This window comes from Danio aesculapii, chromosome 5, assembly GCF_903798145.1.
Source record: "Danio aesculapii chromosome 5, fDanAes4.1, whole genome shotgun sequence".
In the NCBI taxonomy this organism is placed as follows: domain Eukaryota; kingdom Metazoa; phylum Chordata; class Actinopteri; order Cypriniformes; family Danionidae; genus Danio; species Danio aesculapii.
Window position 1 is genome coordinate 13,602,562 of NC_079439.1, and position 27,927 is coordinate 13,630,488.

The 27,927-nt window shown below is 37.3% G+C and overlaps 2 protein-coding genes across 3 annotated transcripts in view; both read right to left on the reverse strand.

Moving 5' to 3' along the window:
- Positions 1-16,292, reverse strand: part of ypel1 (yippee-like 1) — a 54,038-nt gene extending 37,746 nt beyond the window's left edge. Inside the window, exons 1-2 of one of the 2 annotated variants that reach the window (XM_056457408.1) lie at positions 16,029-16,292; positions 1,188-1,475 (exon numbers count right to left, since the gene is read on the reverse strand). In XM_056457408.1, coding sequence (XP_056313383.1) covers positions 1,188-1,304 — 117 coding nt within the window. In that variant the 5' untranslated portion in view covers positions 1,305-1,475; positions 16,029-16,292. Of the gene's footprint in view, positions 1-1,187; positions 1,476-9,651; positions 9,892-16,028 lie in introns of those variants that run through there. The other variant, XM_056457407.1, reaches the window with a different exon arrangement.
- A 7,633-nt stretch (positions 16,293-23,925) lies between these two features.
- Positions 23,926-27,927, reverse strand: part of mapk1 (mitogen-activated protein kinase 1) — a 70,974-nt gene continuing 66,972 nt past the window's right edge. Inside the window, exon 9 of the mRNA XM_056457409.1 lies at positions 23,926-27,901. The gene's annotated coding sequence lies outside the window, so the exon portion shown is untranslated. The remainder of the gene's footprint in view (positions 27,902-27,927) is intronic.

A 27,927-nucleotide genomic window follows, 5' to 3' on the forward strand; every position in this document is an offset into this window, starting at 1 on the left:
GAGTCTTCAGTGAAAACCTAATTCCAGTGATCCGATCGCAGAGAGTCTTCAATTAACGATTCATTGATTCAAATGATCTGATGAGAGCGAGTCTTTGGTTAAAAACTCACTAATTCCAATGATTCTATCAGAGGGAGTATCATGTTCATGATTCACATTCAAATAGTTTGATCAGGGAGTCTTAGTTTAAAATTCAATAGTTCAAATGATCCTATCAGGAGTCTCCAGTTAACAATTCACTCATTCAAACGATCTGATCAGAGTGAGTCTTTAGTTAAATACTCACTAATTCAAATGATCCGATCAGAGCAAGTCTTCGATTAATGATTCACTTATTTACATAATCTGATCAAAGAGAGTCTTTAGTTAAAAACTCATTAGGTCAAATGATCCTAACAGAGCGAGTCTCCAGTTAACAATTGAATTCACAAGTCTGACTAAAAATTAAGCAGAGCTAGTCTCTAGCTAATGATTCACTGATTCAAATGATCCAATAAAAGCAAGGTTGTAGTTTACAATTCACCAATTCAAATGATCCGATCAGAGTGAGTCTCCATTTCACAATTCACTAATTCAAAATACATGCTCCAGTATATGATTCACTGATTTGAATGATCCCATCAGCGCGAGTCTCCGGTGACCGATTCATCAAGTTCAAACGATTCAATCAGAGCACGTCTCCAGTTAACAATTCACCGAATTCACAAGTCTGACTCAAAATGAACCAATAAAGGGAGTTTGTAAGCTTGAGTTTGGACACAACCAATGGTTACCAATGCAGAATTTTAACATTCATTACTAGAAAGTCATATTTAAAATAGCAATTCACTTCCAGAATGAAAATTTAGCCAACATTTAGTCACTGTCCACTGATGAACACTAAAGAGATGTTGAAAAATGCTTGTTTCTGAACAGTTGATAATCATCATTGACTTCAATTGTAAGGTAATCATACTATGGAAGTCAATGATGATGACCAACAACTGGAAGTGGAAGTCAATGACAACCAAACATTCTGAAGGTGAACATTTTCCACTGTGTGACATAATAGTGTATGTTTATATAGCTTGTTACAGTAAAAGCAGCTGAGCTACAGCCCCCAGTACAAAATGCAATGTTGTCAGGTAGCACTGTTTATTTAGTTACTCTCCAACACTGTTTGTAAGTCTATTAAAGTCTCCACTGACCTTTGAGATGAGCTCATCGTGATTGGCGAGATGTGCCCGGCAGTGGATGCAGCTGTAGGTTCGGTGACAGTTGGGCAAGTAAGCCTGGAAGGTCTTGGACTTTGTCATTTTCACCATCTCACAGTTGTGGTGCTCCTCGCTGGGTTCCTCCGGGCTGGCGCTGGACGAGTTGCAGCTCTGCTGAACTTGCTGACAGAAGAAACACTGGAAGATGCAAGCAAAAGCCGTCGTTGTTGTGGAGTGGATGTGTGGCACGCTCCACACAGACACCACAGGAGAAAATACGACCTGGAGATTGAAAAAAAAAAATGGAGAAAGCAGTTTGATAGAGCACTTGGACCCGAAGCCACCATATGCTTTTAAAAGTTTAAAAGAAATTCAAAAGCATCACAGAAATAGCATTTCAAGAGTTTACCCTTAGCTGATGATTGATTATAAAGCGTGTTTGGCATGCTGTCCCGAGACAGAGCCCTGAGCTTGTGAGATCCTCGAGCCCGGGGCTCCCCCCGTTGCAGGGCGAGAGGGGAGTCCGAGTTCAGGTAGGTCTCGAGAACTCCCCTGCTTGATAATGGTAGATGTAGATTATGAACACTATAGAGTGAATACTGGATTCAACACTTGTCTATAATGTCAATTTACTTGTGTTATATGTTTTTGGTCTGTGGGAGGAAACCGGAGAGCTCGGAGAAAACCCACGCAAACACGGTGAGAACATGCAAACTCCACACAGAAACGCCGACCTGGCCAGGTAAGATCTGGGCCAGTGACATTCTTGCTGTGAGGCAATGATGCTAACCATTAGGCCTCCGTGCTGCCCTGACAAGGAAATGGGAGGAGTAGGGGTGGAAGGGGGGATTCTTTAAAACTAAGATGGCTAAGGTAAGATACTCTGGTTATTTATAGTGGTTTAGGAATCGTCTGATTGGTGAATCATGGGTTAGCTACTGAGGACCAGCTGCTATCAATCATAAGCACGCGCTCCTCTCGAAATTAGTTCATAAATAAACTTCACTTTACGAAGTGATTTATGTCTTTTTAGTGTTACATTAGACATAGCGATATTTAGTAACTCAATATACTGTTATATTGAACATTAATATTGATATTGTGGGCATTGCAAAATATTGTGATTTGTTTTTTTTACTTTTAGAGTGATTTTCTTTCTAAGAACATTCACATGGTATTTGCAGTGGTGTTAATAACAACACTCAATGCTTAGAGACACTGGACAAACATGAACATTCTCACATGTTAATCTGGCCTACTACTACATGTTAAAATATTGATTATTAATTTATAGGGATTTTATACATTAACACTGTGCAGTAAGGCTCCAATAGTTAACATTACTTAATTTGACTAAACTCACAATCAAAACTACAAAAGTTTGTATTAATAGGTAATGTTCATTTCTTAAAGGTGCAGTATGTAGTCGGTGCCACTGGCGTAGTGGAAAGTGCACCGACACATGCACTCCGGTGTGCACGGCGACCCGAGTTCGATTCCCGCCTCGAGGTCCAACGCCGATCCTTCCCCTATCTCTACTTTCCTGTCAATACTCTCTACTGTCCTGTCCAATAAAGGTGAACCCCCCCTAAAAAATTATTTTTAAAAAGTATGTAAATTTTACACCCAGTGGTTGAACAAGGTATTGCATTCCTAGATCAAAACAAACGCAAGCGCATGTTGCCAGATTGAGGACCAACAAGGCTGATTTAAACCATGTTCTGAGTCTTAATGCCATTTTACATGACATTTATTGCCATACTACTGTAAGCAGCAGCAGATTTAGAAAATAAAATAAATTGTTGGAAATTGAACTTGACTCATTGCAAGCCAACACATGAGTGATTCAGCATGTACATTTATTAATGTTAAAGAGGTTTAATATGTAATCATTAGATTATAAATCTTAGCATTTCATAAGTGAGTGTAAACAGCCAAATTGCTTATCACTGCAAATCTCGTCATATAGCGTGTTGTTAGGACACAGGGTTATAATGTAATCTACTCACCTAATGTTTATATTATTTGCTAATTATATAATTGCTAACTTTGAATCTGCGTCTCATTTCGAGGCTGATACTGTGCACCGGAGGCCGCATTTCAGTCACGGACGCATGCTTTGAGGGCCTTTCTGAACGAACAAATTAAATATGCTGTTTTCCATGAAGGCAACCCGGAGTGAGGAAAAATATTATTGGCTAAACTGGCATTTGGCAGGTTAAAGAGACCAAAACAATGGCAGATGTTCTGGCACGTAGCTCACATTTTTAAAGCAGAATATCTGACTTCAGCATTGTTTTTCAGATAAACAAGAATGTTCACTTGGCATGTTTCTTAAATATCTGCAAACATTATGGTATTTGTATGCTTTAGAAGAGTCAAAAACTTGCCTAATGTATTAAATACCTAATGCCTAATGTATTAGGTAATGCCTAATGTATTAAAATCATAGTCATGATCTGATTACAAGTCGTAATGGTTTTATTAAATGGAGTTATTAGCTATTAAAATTCAGTCATATTTTTATCTAATATTAACAGTATCAACTAAATAGCGAGACTAAACTGAAGTGTAAATAATCGTTTCCAATTAAATTTGGTTAAAGCATCTGTTAACTCTGAGCAAGTTTATACAATAAGGCAACACACAAAGTATTTGTTGGTCATTATACCAGTTACAATAATAAGACAATGGTGTCTTTATTTTCAGCTCGAATCATTAGAACTATTTAAACGTTTATTAATTATACAGTTAAAATAATCAATAAGCAGCTCAATAGAAGAACTCCCCAAAGACTGTGGTTAACTAATGTTAGCTAAAAAGTGAATGAGTCAACACTAAAAACAATCCTATGTGTAATTTCAGAATGTCAAATACAGCGTAGATGTTGTGTGAAGCACTTTTAAGATACTTTTTCCCTCCTGAAGCTTTAAACTGCATAACATTTCCATTTTAAATGTACATTTAAGCATTTAATGTATATTTTTACTCTTGTATTTCATTCAAAGTATGCAGCAACCCCATGGTTTTGGTGCTGCGTGAACCATTTCTTCTTAGCATGAAAAACTACTCCTAAAATTGCGGAAAATGCTTAGCATGAGCAAATGAGCAGCTGAGATGAGATAAAAGTGAAAGAAAACAATCATTTCCTCCTCACCCTTGACAGCTTAAGCCCGATCAGCCTGAGAGGCATTGTGTGACTGATGAAGTGTGAATAATAACGATTCTCCCTCCAGTGAATCTCACATATTTAACATTCACTCTTAGCCTACAAGTTGTTTAAGCATGTCATAAATGAAAGCTACTTGCCCTGTGCACCAAGAGGAGCATGCTAAGCTTCATAGCCCCTGTGGGAAAATCTACTATCTATTAGACAGTTGTGTTCAAGCCATTGCATTTTATCAGACCAGACTGGCAACATATTACTAAGCCAAAAATAACACTTATTTGTGGCAGGTTACATCGTTAATATTAACTAGAAAAGTAACGTTCGTAGACAAACTTTATGGTGTCTTGAGAAAGCCTCGTCTGAAAGCTTGAAGTAGTTTTAAAGGGTCACGAAACACATTTTTTTAAGATGTTGACAGTTATATACGTGTCCCATGCTGCTAAAAACACTGTTTGGACACATCTATTTCACAAAAAAGTGAAAACTGGTTGCTTTTGCGTTATTTCGAGAAAATTATTTCTTCCGGTTTAAAACTAATTTTTGAAGCTGCGTCAAGATCCTTGCGTGTTATCCAGCGTGGAGACTGGATGTCTGTATCATGCGAGTACATTGTGACGTCTCTGAGTGTGCATCATTTATTCATGAGAAAGACTTGGTTCAAAACAATCAGCGCGCTCTATAGGGAATGAGGAGCAACTTCATTACCATGCATGATAGCATCGAAGACGGCAGAGAGACGCCAGCGTTGTGTTGCCAAAATAAGTGGAAGAAGAAGAATTGTTTAGTGACATGGGTCGTCAGTGTTTCGTTTATAAATGTGCTGCAACTAAGTTTTCATTCCCCCGCTATGAGAGCGCAGCTGGACTCACGTGTGGACTACAGTGCACGTGACATAAATATATTTGTAAGGAACATTTTTTCCAGAGAGTTTTTCGCATCTAATAATGGTGAAATCTGAATTTGCCGCTCGTCTCTTTTTAAAAAGGACACGGCTCCAGTTGGTGTTGATTGTCAAGTCTCTACAGATTTGGTAAGTGAGCGATCAGTGGTCTTTGTTTATTCAGATGGCAAGATTAGATAGTATCGTCAGCAGTACTCTTTCAGTGTTTAAAGACATCCCTTAGTCAAAATGATTTAGTTACTAAGTTTACAGGAAGGTAATATCACTACAATATCATGGGCTGAAAGTTCCGCTGTAAATGCTGCTCTCTGAATGGAAACATGTAAACACCTCAATCCATTACCGTAGAGTAGGATTTTTGCTGCATTTTGTGACTGGATAGTCTATACACACACGGCTTTCTGACGCTACCTACCGAGTGCATCCAAGTTACCGGGAAATGCAGAGTTTTTTTTCTCCCATTCGCCGTGCGGTATCAAACATTCCATTAAAACTACACTCTTCCAGCAGTTCCTGCATCCAATATCTCGTTTGTCACGGGGGCACGCATGAAATGTTCCTGAATGAAAGTGAAAGTGCCAAACTGCAGTTAAAGTCGATGCATTAAGAATTTGGAAAATAATTTGATTACTGATGTTCATGTAAACAGTCACTGTCTTTCTCCCCTGCGTCTGTGTTGGTTTTGCCTCAGTGAAAAGGAGCGCGTGCTCAAACTGAAACTCCCATTTTTATGCTAAACAGAGCTGGACTCACCCACTTTCCTGAGTTTTTGCAAACTAGAGGTGTGAACACACCTTGCTGAGACAGGGGGGTTTTGTGGCCCTTTAAAAGTTTAAATAATTGAAGTAGTCTTTAAGAAGTTTAAAACAGTTGGCATAGATAGATAACTACATAAAGGTTAGCATGCTTCTAGTACGGATTGGCATGTTTTTTGCTAGGTGGTTGATGGATTGCTAGGGTGTTCTGAATGGTTGCCAAGCTGTTGCTAGGGTGTTCTGAGTCGTTGGTAATGTGTTAGGTGGTTGTTAGGGTATTCTGGGTGATTGCTAAGACGTTGCTAGGGTGTTTTGACTTGTTAAAGTGTTGCTAGGTGGTTGCTAAGGTGTTCTGAGTGGTTGCTAAGGCCTTACTAGGTGATTGTTAGGGTGTTCCAGGTAGTTGTCATGGTGTAGGGTATTCTAAGTGGCTTGCTAAGGTGTACTGAGTAGTTGCTAAGGCTCTGCTAGGGTGTTTTATGTGGTGGCTAAGGCGTTGCTAGGCGGTTGCTAGGTTGTTCTTAGTGGTTGCTAAGGCATTATTAGGATGGTTACTAGTGTGTTCTGAGTGGTTACCAATGTGTTGCTAGGGTGTTCTGAGTGGTTGCTAGGCAGTTGCCAATGTGTTGCTAGTGTGTTCTGAGTGGTTGCTAGGCAGTTGCTAAGGTGTTGCTAGGGTGTTCTGAGTGTTTGCTAAGGTGTTGTGAGAGGTTGGTAGGCAGTTGCTAAGGTATTGCTAGGGTGTACTGAGTGGTTACTAAAGTGTCGCTAGGGTGTTCTAGGTGGATGCTAAGGCATTGCTATAGGGTGTTTTATGTTGTTGCCAATGTGTTTTAGGTGGTTGCTAGGGTGTTCTTGGCGGTTGCATGGTGGTTGCTAAGGTGTTCTCAGTGGTTGCTAGGCAGATGCTAACAAATTACCATGGCTCTAGTATGAATTAGCGTGTTGCTAGCATGTTTCTAGCGTAAATTAACATGTTGTTAGCATGGTTCTAGTATGAATTATCATGTTAACATTTCTAGTATAAACTGGTATGTTGTTACCATGAATCTAGTATGAATTAGCATGTCGCTAATATGTTTATAGTATGAATTAGCATGTTTGTTGTTAGTATGTCCAATGTAAAACCAATGGCAGTTTTTTAAAATAGAAGTCTATGGGATAGTTGCTAGGGTGCCGTAAGTGGTTGCTAGGGTGTGGCTAGTAAGTTGAAAGGTCATCTGTGATAGGCAGGTTGGTAGTCTGAGTTAATTGAGGCCAAATTTAAGTCTGTATGACAGTATGGCGCAAAGTTATGAGGTCACAAAATGTGGTTCAATGTTAAGTCAACGGCACTTTTTCGAATTTTCCGGGTCAGTTTTCGGAAAACCATAAGTCGGATCAGTTGGAAAAGATATAGCAACCAAAGTCAGACCAGTTTGGAGTTAGTTTGGTGGGTGTAGTATGAACGGTCTAGGAGAATATGCATATAAAACTTAGTCTTAGAAGAAGAATATTAACTTTATGCAGCAAACAAGTGTTTCGACTTTCTGCAGCCACCATTTTAATTCAACAACAGAACTTTCTCTGATTATCATGCAACGTTACATGAATATGGTTAGCAAAGTACCTTAATTGCCATTATATAATATAATGGTAGGCTTCTAATTTTGAAGAGGATACACTTTGAAACATGATTATGAGAAATTTTCACTCTTGAACATGAATGCTGTTCAAGTACTGGCCAATTTTAACTAGTGCCTTTTATAGCTCTCATCTCTTTTGGGCATTCATCATACCCTAGTTCACATGCTGTTCGCACAGACAATCAGAAAATAACAGGAACCTCCGAATAATGCGCTAATGAGGGGGCAACAACACTGTATGCAAAAGAAAAACACAGACACTTCCGCAATAGCACAGGAAGCTCCAACCATGCCGACCAACAAAACGCGCGAGCTCCGAGCCATGGTTGCCAGATCACGCAAAAACACGCAACACGCTCTCACTTACCTAACCTTAATAAGTCTGAGGAAACAACCCCGTGTTGTTTGTTTTCCATAAAACATACATACAAATTCCTATTACATATAGATGCCAAATATATTTTCACTAATCATTAGTCAGACTAATACATAAACACAACATGAATGAGGAACTGAGCTTCCGTTTAATAATTACATAATACAGAGCGGTTCATACAGCAGGAGGGGATATTTTACGATTGCCTTCTTTAATTTTCAGAGCAAGCACATAGCAGTCTGAAATATGTGCATTGAGGCACTGAAAACAAGCCAAATCAGGGGTGTCCAAACTCAGTCCTGGGGGTCCACCTGGATCTTTCTAGTATACCTCGAAAGAGCTTGATTAGCTAGTTAAGGTGTGTTTAATTGAGGTTGGAACTGAAATATGCAGGATACGGGCCATCCAGAGTTTGGAACCCCTAATGTAAACACAAACAGAAAGTCGCTTAAAAACAAATGTGATGGCAACACTGTCGCGCGTTCACGAGAGGGACTCGCGAACTGCGCGATGTGGCACGCGTCTGAGTAGAATTGAAAACTTGTTTACCTGTAAACATTATAGCATTAAATATCCAACATGTGAGTTTTCTTGCTTACAAATCTATAAGCATCCTTATATATGCACGGAAAACTCGTTATAAGTGACGTTATTAGCAATATTTATTCTTATAACACAAATGTTATCGTAAAAAAGTCTAGGGTAGCTATATATAACGTGTTTTCGCTAACAACACTGCATAAATACATTGCAAATCGTGCTGTTATAAAGATAACTTAACTGTAAACCACATGAACATTCAAAACATTTAACTAAACAGTGGACAGTGTGTTTATAACTGTTAATATTTGTTTATAACTGTTCAATGTGATCAGCAGCTGCTTAAATCAGCTGGAACAAAAGACAAGCGTTGATGTCGTGAAATAAAACCCGATCCAACTCAATCTAAAGGAAGTCAACAGCAGGCAAACAAAGGAGGCTCATGAGCGCGTGTTAACCTGAGAGGATAAGGCTAATCATGAGCATTATATGGCTTAAGAAAAAAACAATAACCGCAAATCTAACAGCTCGTATAGACTATTTATTATGCTGCTATCATTTGTTATTATGGGGCAACCTTTTCCTAACAAGCATCAAATTGTCTGTTTTGTTTTAACATCCATGAAAAGTGACAAACAACTAAAAGGAGATGTTCATAAAAGCAATTCAACGCGTCGACAATGGGCCACCAGTTACAAAAGGTGCAAATTGATTGTTGTCAGCGGGATCTTTAGAGAAAACAACAAAGAAACTGTGCGACCAACGTGGATACAAAACAAAGGCTCGTGCTTTTGTGACAAAACCAGGAAGCGCAGAGTGACAGAGACAAAAACTGAGCCCCGATACCTGCAAATACAACAGCAAACTGGCAAGCATCATGCCATACTGATATTTTTATTCCGAACGATTAACTTTAAAGCGCGTGCATGCATCCAGCTCCACATTTCTTCCACTGACAGACGAGAGATTTACACAGGAATGGTTCTGAGCTGGTGTAAACGCGCTAACAAGCGTCATAAAACAATTTTCATGCTTTCAACTGTATAATATGTCAATATCTTAGGCTGAAATACATAGAATGCATCAACTTACCCCCTAAACTGGATCTCAATGCGAAGTTTGGCATAGATTTACTGTAGGGAAGCTAAATATTTTCTCCGAAGTATGCTTTGAGATGTTTTTGTTTCCTTTTTTGGTTTCTGTTGTCTTGTCTCCGTGCTGATTCCGTCTGAGACCTCAAACTGAGACTATCTGATAGTTCTGTATGTCGGTTAGGCTGTACATTTCTCTAGTCTTTGTTGCACTCTTTGTGTTTGTGATGGACTTGCTGCTTTGAGGATGGGCGGAGCGTCGCATTACTGGCGTGTAAAGCATCCAATAGATGCGCCGCGGGGGCGTGGCTACCAGCCAAGCTAAAATAATCCCGGATGTGTAAATAAATACAGAGCAATTGCATAGACTGAGAAAATGACTTCATCGGTTTAATGTCTTGCATTACGTCCTCAAACAAAAGGAAAGCTGTATTCCTTATAGATTTGAAATGATATATTTGAAAAATGAAGCTGATTTAATAGTGGAAGGAATCTGTTTAGTATTCTTTATATAACATTATTTTCTGACGGTATGATAACCTTGGATAAAAATATCACGGTATTGCGATTAATGCTCTAAAATAAGCTATGTTAAAATATCTGGATAGAAAACAACATTTTTCCACATGAAACACAATATATTTTGTTTTATGAAACATTCATAATATTTAGGAACAGTAAATATGTCAGGCTAAATAATTCAAATTAATCATTGACTTCTGCTATCTTCATTAGTTTCTAAAACACAGATTTCATTACAACACATTAAAAACCCTGACATATACCTTAGGAATGGTATAACAAAAATTTTTAGCGGTTTTAAAGCCATGACTATTCCAAACCACGGTAAACCTTGAAACCGGTTATCATCCCATGCCTAGTCTGTAGTTATTATTATAATTAGCTACTTTCATCCACATCATGTCAGTGATTCCTACACCCACTAAGACAACATGGACAACATGCAAATCATGTCAACACTCTAAGACAGGGTGATTACAGAGCAGCATTAGCTACTTAAAGGGATAGTTCACCCAAAAATGGAAATTTGCTGTTAGTATACTCATTCGTACTTGAATGATTTTTTAGCTGAAACCATAGACCTTGGCGGTTGTTAAAATGCAAGTCAAAGGCTAGAAGCACATTTAGAGTTAAAAAAAAAACATATACAGGCATAACAAAATTAATACACGTGGCTCCTGGTGATGCCCGGAGCTCTAATGAAACTAAACAATTGCTCAGTGAAATAACTGTGCATTATTTACAACATTATTACCTTTAACGACTGGTCCTGAGCGTATTCGTGACAGTCTGGGGAGCAAACTTTCACTTTAAACTACATATATGTTACATATAACATATGTCACATATAATTTTTCATTCATTCACTCATTTTCGTTTTAGCTTAGTCCCTTTATTATTCTGGGGTCGCCACATCGGAATGAACCGCCAAATTATCCAGCAAATGTTTTCCGTAGCGGATGCCCTTACAGCTGCAACCCATCACTGGGAAACATCCACACACACTCATTCACACACATACACTACGGCTAATTTAGCTTACCCAATTCATCTATACCACATGTTTTTTGGACTTGTGGGGGAACCCGGAGCACCCGGAGGAAACCCACGCCAACACGGGGAGAACATGCAGACTCCACACAGAAATGCCAACTGACCCAGCCGAAGCTCGAACCAGAGACCGTTTTGCTGGGAGGTGATTGTGCTACCCACTTTGCCACCGTGCTGCCAAAATTAAGCTTTTTCAAACTATTCAAAACATCACCTGCCGGTCAAAAAACTGTAAATGTAACAAATACACAAGCAAAACGTGGATTAAAATGGCAACATTGAAAGTATAATCGTCTACTATCATTAAATATTAATGTTGGTTCCATTGTGGCCTCTGCTAAACAGGACAACAAGAGACTATTATCTGATGTTATTTCTTTTTGTTTTTACAAATGTCTAGTTATAAAACACCTACAAACTCTACAACGTCTACAAACTGATTCAAGATCAGGTAAATTCGAGATCAAATCAGTTCAGTGATTCACCACTGGGGGCGATCTGAGTAAACCCGCATGATTCGTGTGGATTTGAAGGTATTACACAGATCACCATTCACTTTAAAAATGTTTTTTAATGAAAGTAATGAAATAATTAAGCCATTTAAGCTCAAGAGCCACTCGAAACAAGATTCAGAAAGGTTTCGAAGCTTCACAAAGCAGTGCTTTGAACGCAGTCATCACTTTTATATTTACAACTTCTTAGGTAGCAAGCAAGGGCCGATTTAACCAATATGCAAGGTAAGTGGCTGCTTAGGGCCCCAGGATATCTGAGGGCCCCCAATAAATATCTAGAAGTGGAAATTATAGTTATAAACTATATATAACATCATTTTCTATCATATTTTGTATACTAAGAGTCAAATAAATACAAATTTTACGTCATTAAGTATTATTTAATATACAGTAAAACATAATATTATTATAATAATGTAATGTTATGTAAATATAATATTATAAAATAAAATATCCACCACCCCCAAATCATGAAGCAGTCAAACTATAAAATATATTTATTTATTATTTTTAGTTGTAAATTAATTTTAAGAAAACTAATCATTTAAAACATAGAAAAAAAGGTTGAGTGACATTAAAAAAACAGCAAACTAAATAAAAATTAAATAAAAGTAAAAGTGTGCATTTCAGGACTTGGGCCCCATGGCTGGAGTTGCTTGGGGCCCCCAAATCACTAAATCCGTCCCTGGTAGCAAGATCCTGGATATGCGCAAATTTTTTTTTTGACTACAACACATGGATCTTTCCTCTACACTGTAAATTTACATACATAAACAATTAGCATTAGTCTGAGTTTGAGCCCTATGCTTTAAAGCATAAGTGTCAAACTCGATTCCTGGAGTGCCGCAGCTCTGCACAGTTTTGCTCCCACCCTAATCAAACACACCTGATCCGACTAATCAAGGTGTTAGAGACTATTGAGCAGATGAGAGTCGGAGGTGGTTGGAACTAAGCTGTGCAGAACTGCAGCCCTCCAGGAATCGAGTTTGAGACAGATGCTTTAAAGGGATACCTGTAACCATCGACTTCCATAGTACGAAAAATAAGTACTACTGAAGTCAATGGTTACAGGTTTCCAGCATTCTTCGAAATATCTTCATTTGTGTTTTAACAGAAGAAATTAAATCAAACAAGTTTGGAAAGAGTGAAGTGTGAGAAAATGATGATACATTTAGATTTTTCTAGTGAACTATCCACAAAATCTTAAGTTTCTTTCACATACGCAAATGACTTTTTGACTATACAACAAATGCATCATCTTTACACTGTAAATTAGCATAAATAAATAAACAGCATTAATCTGAGTTTGGGATATGCTTTAAAGCAATGGTCTCAAACTCAATTCCTGGAGGGCCGCAGCTCTGCACAGTTTAGCTCCAACTTACACCTGCACAATAGACTCTAGTAGTCTTGAACACCTTGATTAGTCGGATCAGCTGTGTTTGATTAGGGTTGGAGCAAAACTGTGCAGAGCTGCGGCACTCCAGGAATCCAGTTTGAGAACGATGCTTTAAAGGGATACACCATTGACCTCCATAGTAGGAAAAACAAATGTTATGGAAGTCAATGGTCACAGATTTTCCAGCATTCTTCGAAATATCTTCATTTGTGTTTTAACAAAAGAAATTAAGTGTGAGAAGTGAAGTGTGAGAAAATGATGACCGAATTTTTATTTTTGAGTGAACTATCTGTAAAATCATATTGCGTTTCTTTCACTGACTGACTGTTTTGCCTCAGTGTATTATCAGGAGCCTCAGGTATATCATTTTCTTTTGCCTGCACACCTGCACACTTAACCCAGTGGTTGAGTTTAAGATATATGGTGCTTTGTTGGGTTATTTTGAGCCTTTATTAGATTATTTATTAATAACTCAACTAGTTGAGTAAAATATTTGGTGCTTTGTTGGGTTATTTTTAACCTTTATTTGGTCGTTTATTTAATAACTCAACCAGTTGGGTTAAAAATTTGAATTTGAAAATTTGAACAGTCAACTGATTTGCTTGACACAGAACAGCTGTATTAATATGCGTGCGTAATGTTGTTTTTGCGTTATAAAGTTTATTTAAGCTATAGTGTAATAATATTGTTATTTTTTTTATCAAATTACCTCTCCATGTTGTGTTTTTATGTCCGTTTTACCATCCAAGACCATCTTTTAGAAGCGTTTGAATGTGGTTAAAATGTATTGTACACTGTGGACACTGAGTGAAGCCTGCTGCAGCTGCTGGACAGTCTCTACAGCACACAGAGCTCCATATTCTGCTCAATACAACATGATTTTCTGCTTGCACAGTTTATAAACTGTCTGTACTTTGTTCTGTTTCTTCATTAATTGTGATTCTTGATTTATTTTAACAAAAGTGTCTGGAACTAAAATGTAATGGAAAAAAAGCTTTTTCAATATTTTTGAATACTGCATGTTATTTAATTACACAGTCATAATTATAAAATTAATAGTAGTACTAGTAATAGTAGCAATAGAAATACCAGAATTAAAAAAAATAACATTCAATCAAAATAACCCAATGCATTGGGATAAAATAACCCACAATTGGGAAGGTGCTATAATAACCTATAGTTGGGTTATATGTTGGGGTATTTTAACCCAACCATTTTAATAGAGTGTATTTGTTTTTTTTACTATCAAAGAAAAACATCAGAAAGGTCCGACCCTTCCTATCTGAACATGCAGCTCAACTTATTGTTCAAGCTCTTGTTCTCTGCAAACTGGACTATTGCAACTCTCTACTAGCCGGGCTTCCAGCTAATTCTATCAAACCTCTTCAGCTGCTTCAGAACGCAGCAGCACGAGTGGTCTTTAATGAACCCAAAAGAGCACATGTCACTCCGCTACTCACCCGTTTGCACTGGCTGCCAGTTGCTGCTCGCATCAAATTCAAAGCTCTGATGTTTGCTTACAAAGCGACCTCTGGCTTTGCTCCTTCTTATCTGCTCTCACTTCTGCAGATTTATGTGCCCTCCAGAAACTTGCGTTCTGTGAATGAACGTCGCCTCGTGGTTCCATCCCTAAGAGCGAAGAAATCACTTTCCCGAACTCTCACATTCAGTCTGCTCAGTTAGTGGAATGAACTCCCTAACTACATCAGAACAGCAGAGTCACTTGCTGTCTTCAAGAAACGACTAAAAACTCAACTATTTAGTCTCCACTTTCCTTCCTAATCTTAACTGCCTCTCTGGCTATACCACTAACTGTACTCTCTCTCTCTCTCTCTCTCAAAAAAAAAAAAAAACTTACATTACTATTGCTTTGCTTCTTAGACTTTACACACCTGAAACTTGTCTATAGCACTTGTTCACTGCTGCTTTTATAGTTGTGTAAATTGCTTCCTTGTCCTCATTTGTAAGTCGCTTTGGATAAAAGCGTCTGCTAAATGACTAAATGTAAATGTAAAGTACTAGTAGTAGTTGAATCACCAAGCATCCTTGTTTCAACACACACTTTTTAAACACTCTGCTTAAATAAAACAACCATCATTTTGATTGCCCTGAAGGTGACTAAATTAGCAAGAAATGCTCATTTCGGGGTGAACTGTCCCTTTAATAAAAGGTTTGGGGTTCATCTAAGGGTGGGTTTTCAAAGCCTGACAGCACTAAAGAAATGGCCCCATCTTTATGCGTCAGAGAGCATCTGCTACGCCTTATAAATAATAAGTGAAGAGCCAGCCCAAAATAATAGCTCACAAAAAAACCAACGAGCATATATTCCAGCAACTGAGAACAACGGCAGAAGCAACGCAAGACATTAAAACTTCCGTAGTCATTAGTGTCACTGTCATCGTAAATGTATCGGCAGTGTGTTGTTTAAAGATAATCAACCCGTTACCTTTTGGGCACAAAGAAACACACACGGTGTTCCAACGACAAGAAATACCGCTCAATAGTTTCATAAGCGGCTCTAATTCACATTTTGTTGAAGTCTTCAGCTAAATAAGGAAGGCTGTCGCGTCGCCACCACTGTCCTGATGATGTCATATGTTTTCATTCTGCGTCCCATTTTATAACTCCGCGCCATGGTAACCCAGCTTTTCACGTTTGATACAAGGCAATAATAACAAAGCTCGCGTAAAATACAACTAAATATTAGAGTCTCGGTGCTTGACAGCGTCGTGTTTTTTTAGTTCGTGTATAATTTAAAAGCACAGGACTCCAATGTGACCTTCGCTGAGGCACTTCGGATGCAGAGCTCTTAAAGCAACTCACGCGTTGATCGAAATATGAAAATCAAATCTAGAATCTAAATAAAAACATGTTGTCCGATGCAGAATGCGATACCTTTCGGTGGAAGTGGATTAGTTGTTGTCCCCACTGCAGGGCTTCTCATTCAGGAGCGCTGCTGTGGTGTCCGCATGTCTCCCGATGGTCCAAGATGATGCTGTTGATGTTGTTGTTGTTGTTTAGAGTCCACTGTTCATGTTTCCAACACTCTGATGCTCTTCTTTGCGGATTCGTTTTTTGAATGAGACGATGATGCGGTCACGTACGAGGCGGAGGTCGTTATTAATGTGCGCTCCACGCTCATGAACATTTTCATCTGCCCGTCTTCATTCACAAATATCTCTCACGACACACAAGAGAGCGACCTTATTTTTTAAGTGCCTCAAAATGAACAAATACACAAAATGCAATGAAATAAAACTTATTAAAAAGTAAAACAAATGTAAATTAATTCATTTTAGTTGCAATCATTTTATATTAATATATCATGTATGTTTTATATAAGTCTATAAAAACACGCAGCAATTATAAAAACAACCGAAAATCATTATAATCATTTAAAAACAAGCAGTTTAAAATCAAACGAAAAACATTAAGAATAAAATAAAATAAATCAAAAATAAACATCATATGAAGAGTAAAATGTAAAAACAAAATACATAAATAAACAAACAAAAAACATAAATATTTAGTAACTAGAGAATGTTTATTTATTTCTTTGATGGATTGTTTTAAATTCACCGCGTATTTCAGTGAATGCATTTAATAGTATATTCCATTTCAATTAGTGTGTGGAAATACGACAATAATAATAATAATAATAATAATAATAATAATAATAATAATAATAATAATAGGAACAATAATGTAAGGGTCTTGGCTATTAGGGAGTTTTATCAATAATACATTACTGAATGTGGTTTCCTAATTATTTTTGTTTTCGTGCACTTACTGACTCGCTGGCTATAACACTGATCTATCGCTGGATTGCACACCTTATTGTTTTGTTTTTAAACGTTTTCAACGAAAATATATAGGTTTGCAATGACGACATTCTCCTCCGCAGACATGACAACCAATCAGGATGAGAATTATTTGTGTCAAACCAATCAGCTGCCGAGAGAGACAGCGCGAAGGGCCAATCAGCGCAGGCTCCGCGTTCCAGACAAACACAGAGCCCGCGCGCGCGACTCCTCGCTTGTTTTTGATAAAGCGCGTTCACAGCAAAGACACGTGCCAGTTCGCACGGCGGCGCGCTCCAGTCCATGCGGTGCAGGTAAACAGCGCGAGGGCCCGGATGTTGGTGCTATATCAAAGTCCCTATGTATTCTATAGTCATTGACTATATTTATCTTAAAAATAAAGACAAAAACAACGTCGTCAGTTAGAGTGAACACACAATTATAATTACGATATAGTGATTGAATTAAACTGTTGGGAAAAAATGAAAGTTTAGGGCAGGGGCGTCCAAACTCGGTCCTGGAGAGCTAATTTCCTGCAAAGTTTAGTTCGGTTCCAACCCCAATCAGGCACACCTCAAGCTCTTATCAGGCTTTCTACAACATTGCAGGTGTGTTGAGGCAAGTTGGAGCTAAAATCTGCTGGACACCAGACCTCCAGGACCGATTTTGTACACTCCTGCTTTAAGGGCTTGAGAATTTAGGTAACATAATCAGGGTGCGAATTACAGGAGGGTTTGGGGGAGATTTACCCCCTAATGCTTGATCCCCCCTGAAGGACGTCAGAACAAGATGTATAGGGGAGTCAGCCCTTTAATACGGGGAAATATTTCACGCGGATCTGTATTTTTAAATAATAATGTTAATAATTAAATTAATAGATAATAGAAATATACATTTGAAACGATTCAAACCATTGTAAATGCATAATCACGCCAGTCTAATCGAGAAAAAAGTCTGAAATTGTCAGAGCACCAATAGACATCGTGTTCACAAAGATCGTTTTCTCGTCGAATAGATGTTTAGATCTACATTTAGCCAGAAGGTAAAGTCAAATTAGACACATAGTTTGTAGTTTAACCTACAGTCACATCTGAAATGGCTAATTCGAGAATACTAAAGGTCAGAATACAAACGTAAATACGTTTTATTAATAAACTAGACGTCACTACAAATAATACATAAAGGACTATATCGGTTCCATCAGCTAAACTGTCTCACATTCTCCATCAGCAGTTATTTAAAAGCTGCAGGAAAAGTATGAATGATAATTGTAAGAAAAATGAAAGCGTTCTCTTGTTATACATGTTGTTAGACTGGGACGCCATCTTGTGTATTACTACTGCAATTGCACCAAAAGCGATAAGGATTATTAAATTCATTTAATTTTCTTTCGGCTTAGTCCTTTTATTAATCAGGGGTCGCCACAGCGGAATGAGCCGCCAACTTATCCAGCATATGTTTTACGCAGTGGATGACCTTCCAGCCACAACTCATTACTGGGAAACAGGATTATTAAGTTAAAAATCATTATTATTTTAAAGCATTACATCTCTGGTCAAGCAGGAACATTTTAAAGTGATTTTCAGAATAATTAATCTCTCACATACATTTAAAAACTTGTATTTGTACCTACATTTCCAAAATATAAATATTTAGCTTGTTCTGTCATTGCAAAGCCAACATTTATTGTTAGAAAAACCTATTATTACTATTGGAAGGGCGACTGCACAATTCTGTTCAACCAGGGACATTTTTAAGGCATTAAAAAAACTTTAACACAGGTTTTCATATTTATTGAAACACAATATACAGTCCTCAGCATAATTTAGCACACACCATTTTGAAAATGAATATATTTATCTATTTCTCTGTGAACACAGGTAATATATTTGGTGCATTTGAACAAAACAGATTTATTAAATGGATATATTTCTTAAAATGATGTTTTAGTCCCAGAACATCTTTAGAAATAGAAAGAAAATACGTTTAAATTCATGCAAAATATTTAATATATACATTTAAAATATAGATTTAATATATATTTGTGTTTCTCTTGTACTCTTTAACATTTGTATTTAATATTTTTCCCTAACATATACATTTGGGCTACTCATTTTTGGACCATTCGAAATTATTTTGTTAGATTAGCTCTAGAATTGGCTTCAGCATCTGACTAATCCAATATATTTACACAAATATAGCTTGTAAAGCATCCTATAGAAAATATTCATTTAAATAAAAATGTGATGGGTGTACTTATATATGCTGAGCACTGTATATATGCATACAGTTAAAGTCAAAATAATTAGGCCTCCTGTATTTATTTTGTTTATATTTCCCAAAATATGATTATCAGAGCAAGAACATTTTCACAGTATTTCCTGTAATATTTATTTCTTCTGGAAAAAGTCTTATTTGTTTTCGGCTAGAATAAATCAAGCTATATTATTCATCAATTCAGTTAATATTATTAGCCCCTTAAGCATTTTTTTCCGATAATGTGTTTCCAAAATGAAACAGCCAACAAAAACTTTCTACAGAATATTAGTCAAGGTTGTTCTCATCGTGTCAGCTTACCTCATACAGCGATACATCATCACCCATTATTTTAATCATATGAACAATATTTTCAACACGTTTTTCCGAAGTAAAATTTGTTTATACAAAAAAACCCTTACAAATAAATGTAACTAATATTACCATGCAGTTTCCCCCTATCAGTAACTGCCCACACAGTAAGAAGCCCTCTGTCATCATTCATAAGCGTTATGAAAAGAATCTGCAGTATTCATGATGAAGTGTTATTTAGCTTTTTCTGTCATCGCAAAGACAACATTTATTGTTAAAAAAATTTATTATTACTATTGTAAGGGCGACTGCACAATTCTGTTCAACCAGGGACATTTTTAAGGCAATAAAAAAAACTTTACCACAGATTTTCATATTTATTGAGACACAATATACAGTCCTCAGCATAAATGAGCACACCCTATTTTGAAAATGAATATTTTTATCCATTTCTCTGTGAATATAGGTGATATAGCCTATTTGGCGCATTTTAAGTATTAAAATATTATTTAGTTACCAAACATCTTTATATAAAGATATCTATAAATATAAAGAAAATACATTTAAATTCATGGAATTATTTAATATTTATTCATTGTCTTTTCGACTTTATTAATTTGGGACTAAGCCACAGCAGAATGAACCGCCAACTTATCCAGCACATGTTTTACGCAGCGGATACCCTTCCAGCAGCAACTCATCTCTGGGAAACATCTATACACACTCACTCACACTCATACACTATGGACAATTTAGCCTTCCCAATTCACCTGTACCACAGGAAACCCACGCGAAGGCAGGGAGAACATGCAAACTCCACACAGAAACGCCAACTGACCCAGCCGAGGCTTTCAAATTTAATATGTAATATTTTCGTTTTTCAGAAACAAGGCAACAAATTTTCGACAGAATATTAGTCAAGGTTCTCGTCGTGTCAGCTTACCTCATACAGCGTTACATCATCACCCACTGTTATTTTAATCATATGATCAATATTTTCAACACGTTTTTCTGAAGTAAAATTTGTTTATACGAAAACTAACCCTTAAAAATAAATGAAAATGTAACTAATATTACCAGTTTCCCCCTATCAGTAACTGCCCACACAGTAAGAAGCCCGCTGTCATCATTCATCAGCGTTAAAAAAGAATCTGCAGTATTTATGATGAAGTGTTACATAATAATGCATGCAACCACGTTCTCGCAGCAAAACATTTATCCACAGTGCTATAAGCTTGGTTTATTTTTATTGAACGTCTTAAATAATTCTCATCATGCCACTGGTTGTCATGGACGACAGGAACCAAATCAGGCTCGTGCATGTTTTATTATTATTATTACATCATCAGCGCGCTTTACCTTTTCTTATTCACTCAATCAAGAGCGCGCAGAGGAGCAATTCTGTTGCTATGACAACCAAGACAACACAATAGAGCGGTGCGTTACACTAGACGCAGAGGAGTTTACAGCCGCTCTTTCTTCGGTTTCAGACGCATTATTACAGAATTTTCTTTTTCAAATTGTTATTGTTCAAATTTAGTATCTGTTCGTTGTGTTTGGGGCTGTTTTTGCACCGTTGACTTCCATTATGATCACATATTTTGATTACAAAGCTATGACAACATACACTCACCGGCCACTTCATTAGGTACACCTGTTCAACTGCTTGTTAACGCAAATTTCTAATCAGCCAATCAAATGACAGCAACTCAATGCACTTAGGAATGTAGACATGGTCAGGACGATTTGCTTAAACCGAGCATCAAAATGGGGAAAAAAAGGTGATTTAAGTGACTTTGAACGTGACATGGTTGTTGTTGCCAGATGGGCTGGTCTGCGTATTTCAGAAACTGCTGATCTACTGGGATTTTCACGCACAACCATCTCTAGTTTACAGAAAATGGTCTAAAAATGAGAAAATATCCAGTGAGTGGCAGTTCTGTGGGTGCAAATGCCTTATTGATGGCAGAGGTCAGAGGAGAATGGCCAGACTGGTTCCAGCTGATAGAATGACAACAGCAACTAAAATAACCACTCGTTACAATTGAGATACACAGAAGAGCATCTCTGAACACACAACACATCCAACTTTGAGGCGGATGAGCTACAGCAGCAGAAAAATCACACCAGGTGCCACTCCTGTCAGCTAAGAACAGGAAACTGATGCTACAGTTGGCACAGACTCACCAAAATTGGACAATAGAAGATTAGAAAAATATTGCCTGGTCTGATGAGTCTTGATTTCTGCTGCAATATTTAGATGGTAGGGTCAGAATTTGGTGTCAACAACATGAAAGTATGGATCCATCCTGCCTTGTATCAACAGTTCAGGATGCTGGTGGTGGTGTAATGGTGTGGAGGATATTTTCTTGGCACACTTTTGGCCCATTAAAACCAATTTAGTGTCATGTCAACGCCACAGCCTACCTGAGTATTGTTGCTGACCATGTCCATCCCTTTATGACCACAGTGTACCCGTCTTCTGATGGCCACTTCCAGCAGGATAACGCGCCATGTCATAAAGCGTGAATCATCTCAGACTGGTTTCTTTAACATGACAATGAGTTCACTGTACTCAAAAGGCCTCCACAGTCACCAGAGCTCAATCCAATAGAGCACATTTGGGATGTGGTGGAACAGGAGATTCGCTTCATGGATGTGCAGCTGACAAATCTGCAGCAACTGCGTGATAGTATGTCATTATGTAGCAAAATCTCTGAGGAATATTTTCAGTAGCTTGTTGAATCTATGCCAAGGATTAAGGCAGTTCTGAAGGCAAAAGGGAGTCCAACCCTCTACAAGTACGGTGTACCTAATAAAGTGGCTGGTGACTTTATGTCCTACGGTGTGACAGCAAAAATTTCTAAAAAACTTTTAATAATAATGCATGACAGCAATTTATCTTAATTGCTGACACACATTCATACAGTGTAATTTATTTTTAATGAAACTATGAATAATATACATGTTTTCCTCCATGACTTGTCACACCGAAGGACAACAAAATGTAATTTTATAGTGGTTCCATTAAAGTTAAATTTGAAAAAAAGGTTTTTCAACAAGAGGACCATGAAACACAAACATTATTGTTCATTTTAAATTATGACAATAATAATTACATTTTTGTTGTGTGAAAATGCAACATGTCAACAACCTATAAATTAAGATACCTATTTTTTTTTTTTTTTCAAAAAAAAAAAAAAAAAAAGTTTCTTTTGCAGTGAGTTATAAATATGATTTTACAAGCTTAAATATAAACATTTTTACAAAAGGATTTAATAATAATTTGGCTGATTATTATATACAGCATTTTAACCTTTAAAATCATAGTGAAAATGAATTGTTTTCTGGCTGCTGTCAGTATTTTCTGAATTGTGGAATGTTAAAAAGGTTCCCAAAAAGCCTCTCTGTAAAAAACTTTAACTCGTATGTCAATAAAAGCAACAGAGTTTTGAACCTGACTTCAGTATTCATATGCTTAAACTAAAATGTGTACAAATTAGTGTTTTATATTTAATGAAATAATGCCTCATTTGCATAGTTTTCTAAAATGTAAACAATGTTTGCAGTTCATTCATTTTTGGGTCACGAGGGCAGCAGTCAGACTTCCCTCTCCCCAGACACTTCCTCCAGCTCCTCTGGGGGAGATCCCAGGCCAGCCGAGAGACATAGTCCCTCCAGTGTGTCCTGGGTCTTCCTCTAGACCTTCTCCCAGTGGTACATGCCTGGAACACCTCCATTTTCTCAATGTGGAGGAGCAGAGGCTCTATTTCAAGCTCCTCCAGGGTGGCTGAGCTCCTCACCCAATCTATGAGGGTGAACCCTGCCACCAACTAATTTCGGCCGATTGTATCCGTGATCTTGTTCTTTCGGTCATGACCCAAAGCTCATGACCATAGGTGAGAGTAGGAACGTAGATTGACCAGTAAATCGAGAGCTTTGCCTTTCAGCTCAGCTCCTTCTTCACCACAACGGACCGGTACATTGACCGCATTACTGCTGCCGCTGCACCAATCCATCTGTCAATCTTACATTCCATCCTTCCCTCACTCGGGAACAAAAACCCAAGATACTTGAACTCCTCCACCTGGGGTAAGGACTTTCCTCCAACCTGGAGATGGCAAATCGCCTATTTCCGGTGGAGCACCATGGCCTTGGACTGGGAGGTGCTGATTCTCATCACAGCCGCAAACCGCCCCAGTGCATACTAAAGGTCCATGTTCGATGAGGCCAACAGAACAGCATCGTCTGCGAATAACAAAGATAAAATCCTGAACAGATTTTTTTTTTTTGCAATTCTTAAATTAAACCAATCATCTGTGGGAATACAGTGATAACTGTTATTTTGAGGTTTCTTGTCTTAATGAAGCAACAAATCCAACACATGCTAATATTAAAGAGGACACAGAAACGGGAGGCAGAAATATAATACAATTGGTTTTTATTCTGCTGTTTCTAGGTTACATGACTTGGCAGATGCAGAGATCAGTAATGAACATTTGGCAGTCCTTTTGAGCAGTAAAAACCAGCCTTTGAGACATAATGCCACGTTTTTAATAGATTAGAAATATTCTTTAAATGTTTGTAAATCACAAGTTTCCCCAATGACTAAACCGCAACCGAGGAGCCAAAAATCTGGGGGTTTTCAAGCTTGTAAGTGAAATTCACAACAACCAAAAAAGGAGATTAATACAGACATTTTTTACAGGATTAATAATAAATCACTAAACATTCATTTTTACAATGAAAACAGTTATGCACAAAACAAACCTTGAAGAACTGAAGGAAAAACACAACAGGATCAAACCCAAAGGGCTGAAATTAAAGGCGTTTTTATTTTTATTTACTTCCTCGAACAAAAATCACAAAAGCTCTGACAAATAGGACTCAAAATAACAGAGATAGTTTTTTTTTGGTTTTCACTGTTTTTTAAATATTAATATATATAAATTTATATATAATTTCAAGAGTATACCGCAAAAAAAAAAAAGTCACAACTGATCCCCAACAGAAAGCTGTGCGATAAATGTTATTCGTGACGCATAAAGGCACACAGAAACAGACAGGCTGCACACGGATTCAGCAGAAGCTATCTTACAAAGTTTTGCTATTTTTTATTTTATATATATATATATATATATATATATATATATATATATATATATATATATATATATATATATATATATATATATATATATATATATATATATATTTAAGAGTATAGCTCATTGATGAACCACCTGTTTGCACCACTAGGTGGCATCTTGCCAGACACCGTAGGCAAAAGTAGTGCGGGGTTAGTAAACCAAAAAGGAAGCAAGTGTGAGAAAGAAACACTTTGCTGAAGCCATGCAGGACAGTATCAAGAACTAAATTTTAGACCAAGCTCGTTTTCACAAACGTTTAAGTGCTTTCTTGCTCACTATTTGTACAAAAGTAATGCGTTTTAGCGCACACAGATCTAGGTAGGTTTTTAGTTTGTGTGGGTCTCAAAAAAGTGAAGCCAAAACATTTTAAATGTCTTCTGTGGCTTCAGTGTGCTTGTGATTGAGTCTGCAGGAACATGGGTGGGAATTTAAAACTACGGCTCTGAACAAACTCGGGCTTCAAATGAAGCCATCGGAACAAGATTTGGCTTCACTTTTCTACAGTTGAAAGAAAAAGTGAAGCCAAAACTTTAAATGTTCTCTGTGGCTGCAGTATTGGTCATGAACCCCACCCTCCCAATGCAGAATAGCATGATGCAAGCCAAACTAAGAACTAATAAAATGTTTACAACCATGTTCAAGTGTTTTTGTTGTTGTTTGCATTTGAAGCTATTTAAAATGTGTTTAAAATCCTTCGCAAATGTGTGCTTGTGATTAGGTCTGCAGGAACGTGGCTGGGACTTTAATACTACAGCTCCAGCTACTGCACAAACTCCGGCTCCAAATGAAGCCATCTGAGCAAGATGGCTTCACATTTTGGCTTCACTTTTCTACAGCTGAAAGAGAAAAAGTGAAGCCAAAACATTGTCCTCTGTCCTCTGGCTGCAGTATTGTTCATGAATACTGCCCTCGCCATGCAAAATAACATGGAGTGAGCCAAACTAAGCACTAATAAAATGATTACAACCATGTTCAATTGTTTTTGTTGTTGTTTTTATTTAAAGCTATTAAAAGCAGGGTGTGGCCTCACAAATGTGTGCTTGTTTTTGGGTCTGCAGGAAGGGTAGGACTTCAGTACTACAGCTCAAGCTACTGCACAAACTCCGGCTCCAAATGAAGCCATCAGAGCAAGATGGCTTCACATTTTGGCTTCACTTTTCTACAATTGAAAGAGGAGTTTTTTTTTCTTCTTATTCTTATTAAATTGATCATTCACTGCAGACAGTATCTTATGAATGAATTAATAAAAGGTGCATTACCATGGCTAGAGGCTCCTAATTTCCATGTGGAATTAAACCTGACATTCTGGCTAAGCTGGCTGATTTAATTCATCAAAAAAAGCTAATCTTTATTATTATTCTTCTTTTCTTCAAACACCGAAAGGAACCTGGAATATGAAAGAAGTGCGACCGAAATGTACAAGCAAAATAGTTTCTTTTTTCTTCTACTTTTTGAACTCATAATACTCTATATATAGGAAATGTGAGACCACAAAAGGTAGGATATAACAAAAACCTGAGAGTCCAATAGCAGAATCCCCAGCAGTGTGGCACTTCCATTTTCTTTGTATAGAAAGCTTTTTAACAGTCATGCAAGGGCACAGTCTTATTGATACAAGGCGGCTGAGGGGAGGGCTTTGAGAAGGGAAAGCAAAAGGAGAAAGAAATATACAAAACAGAAAGAATAAATACAGATTAACAGGCACTGTACGATTAAAACAGACATCAAAAAGTACCAATAATGACTGGAAAAAAAAAAAGTAAGACTGTTCTTTGTCCCATGACAGAAGTTCCTCTAAACCTAGCTAAAGTGATGAAGTCCTAAAATGTATCTACGTGCATCTCTAGTTTAAGAAAAAACACCTGGATTTTTGGAAATACATATACCTGCATGGCACTTGCGTTGTTTTGGCAGGTAATTTGAGGGCTTAGATCAACAATTGGACACAAATACTTATTTTCCAAAGTTGTCATAAAGGAGTACGTTCAACCAAAATTGAAATTTTGCTGTTCATTTACTCATTTTCAGGCCATTTAAAATGTAGATTTGTTTTTCTTCAGTAGAACAAAAGATTTTTAGCTAAAACAGTGATCTTTGATAACTCAAAATGTAAATCTACAGGTATTCAAAAATATATACAGGCAAAATAAATGAACATCTGTGACTCCTGATAAAACAATCAGTGCTCATGAAGCAAAACAATCAGTCTGTGCAAGAAACTGAACATTATTTACAATGATGGTAATGATTTTGTAAATAATTGTCAGTTTTTTTGCTTCATAAAAGCTCAATGTATCATCAGGAGCCACAAGTATTCATTATTTTAACTCTCAAAGTGCATTTTATGTATAATCTTTGTATGTTCTACTGAAGAAATAAAATTACACTTATAATCTTGAATAAACTGACAGCAGATTTTAATTTTTGGGTCAACTTAACATCTTCAAAACGATATTTTCTTTGGTGCTTAAGCAAATTTAACAGATTAATCGTTTTTTTTTTTTCCTAAAATGATTACGTTCATGATTTAGAGAAGTACAAATATTTACTTGCTTTCAAACATTTCTAGAAGTGATTATAAATGATATATAAAGGCCTAAAGGCACATAGAGGGGGGGTTTAAATGTACAAAACGTAATTTGCTAAATTGATTTTTAAGGGGTCATCATTAGTAAATACTTCTTTGAGTTTTATGAAAATACATTAAAGCCTTAAAATGGCACCGTGGCAAATTTAGCGCTCTGTGCATTTTGAGGAGATTGGCGATGCACAATGTGGATAAACGAACATCCACTGCATATATATAAATAGAAAAGAATAGAGGCGTTTCCCTCGTTCTTGCCCTGTTTGACCTCTGCGGGACTTTGAAATGGCTTACAGACACCTTAGAAAAGCAGCTTGTCGGAAATATTAACAGGCGGCTAGAAAGAAGCACAACAATAACAATCATAGACGCTTTTTTTTTGTCTTTTTTACTGAAGTGTATCAGAGGACCGAGAGAGAAAGAATTAATCGTAATCAAAAACCTTGACGAGATGCAGAGGAAGAGTGTGAGAGAAGCTCTACACTTTTCTTCCAGTGTAAAGGAGGACGCAGGAGTCGATGTTTTCGGCGGGGGTCAGGTGAAGGTTGAGGGCTGGCCGTAGTTTTGCGGTTCAAGATGATGAAGATGAAGACGATAAAGACCGAAAGAGGAGCACAGCGCACAGTGGAGACAGAAGCATCAGCATGAATCAATCCAGACCAACACCTACAGATAGAAAAAGTGGGATTATT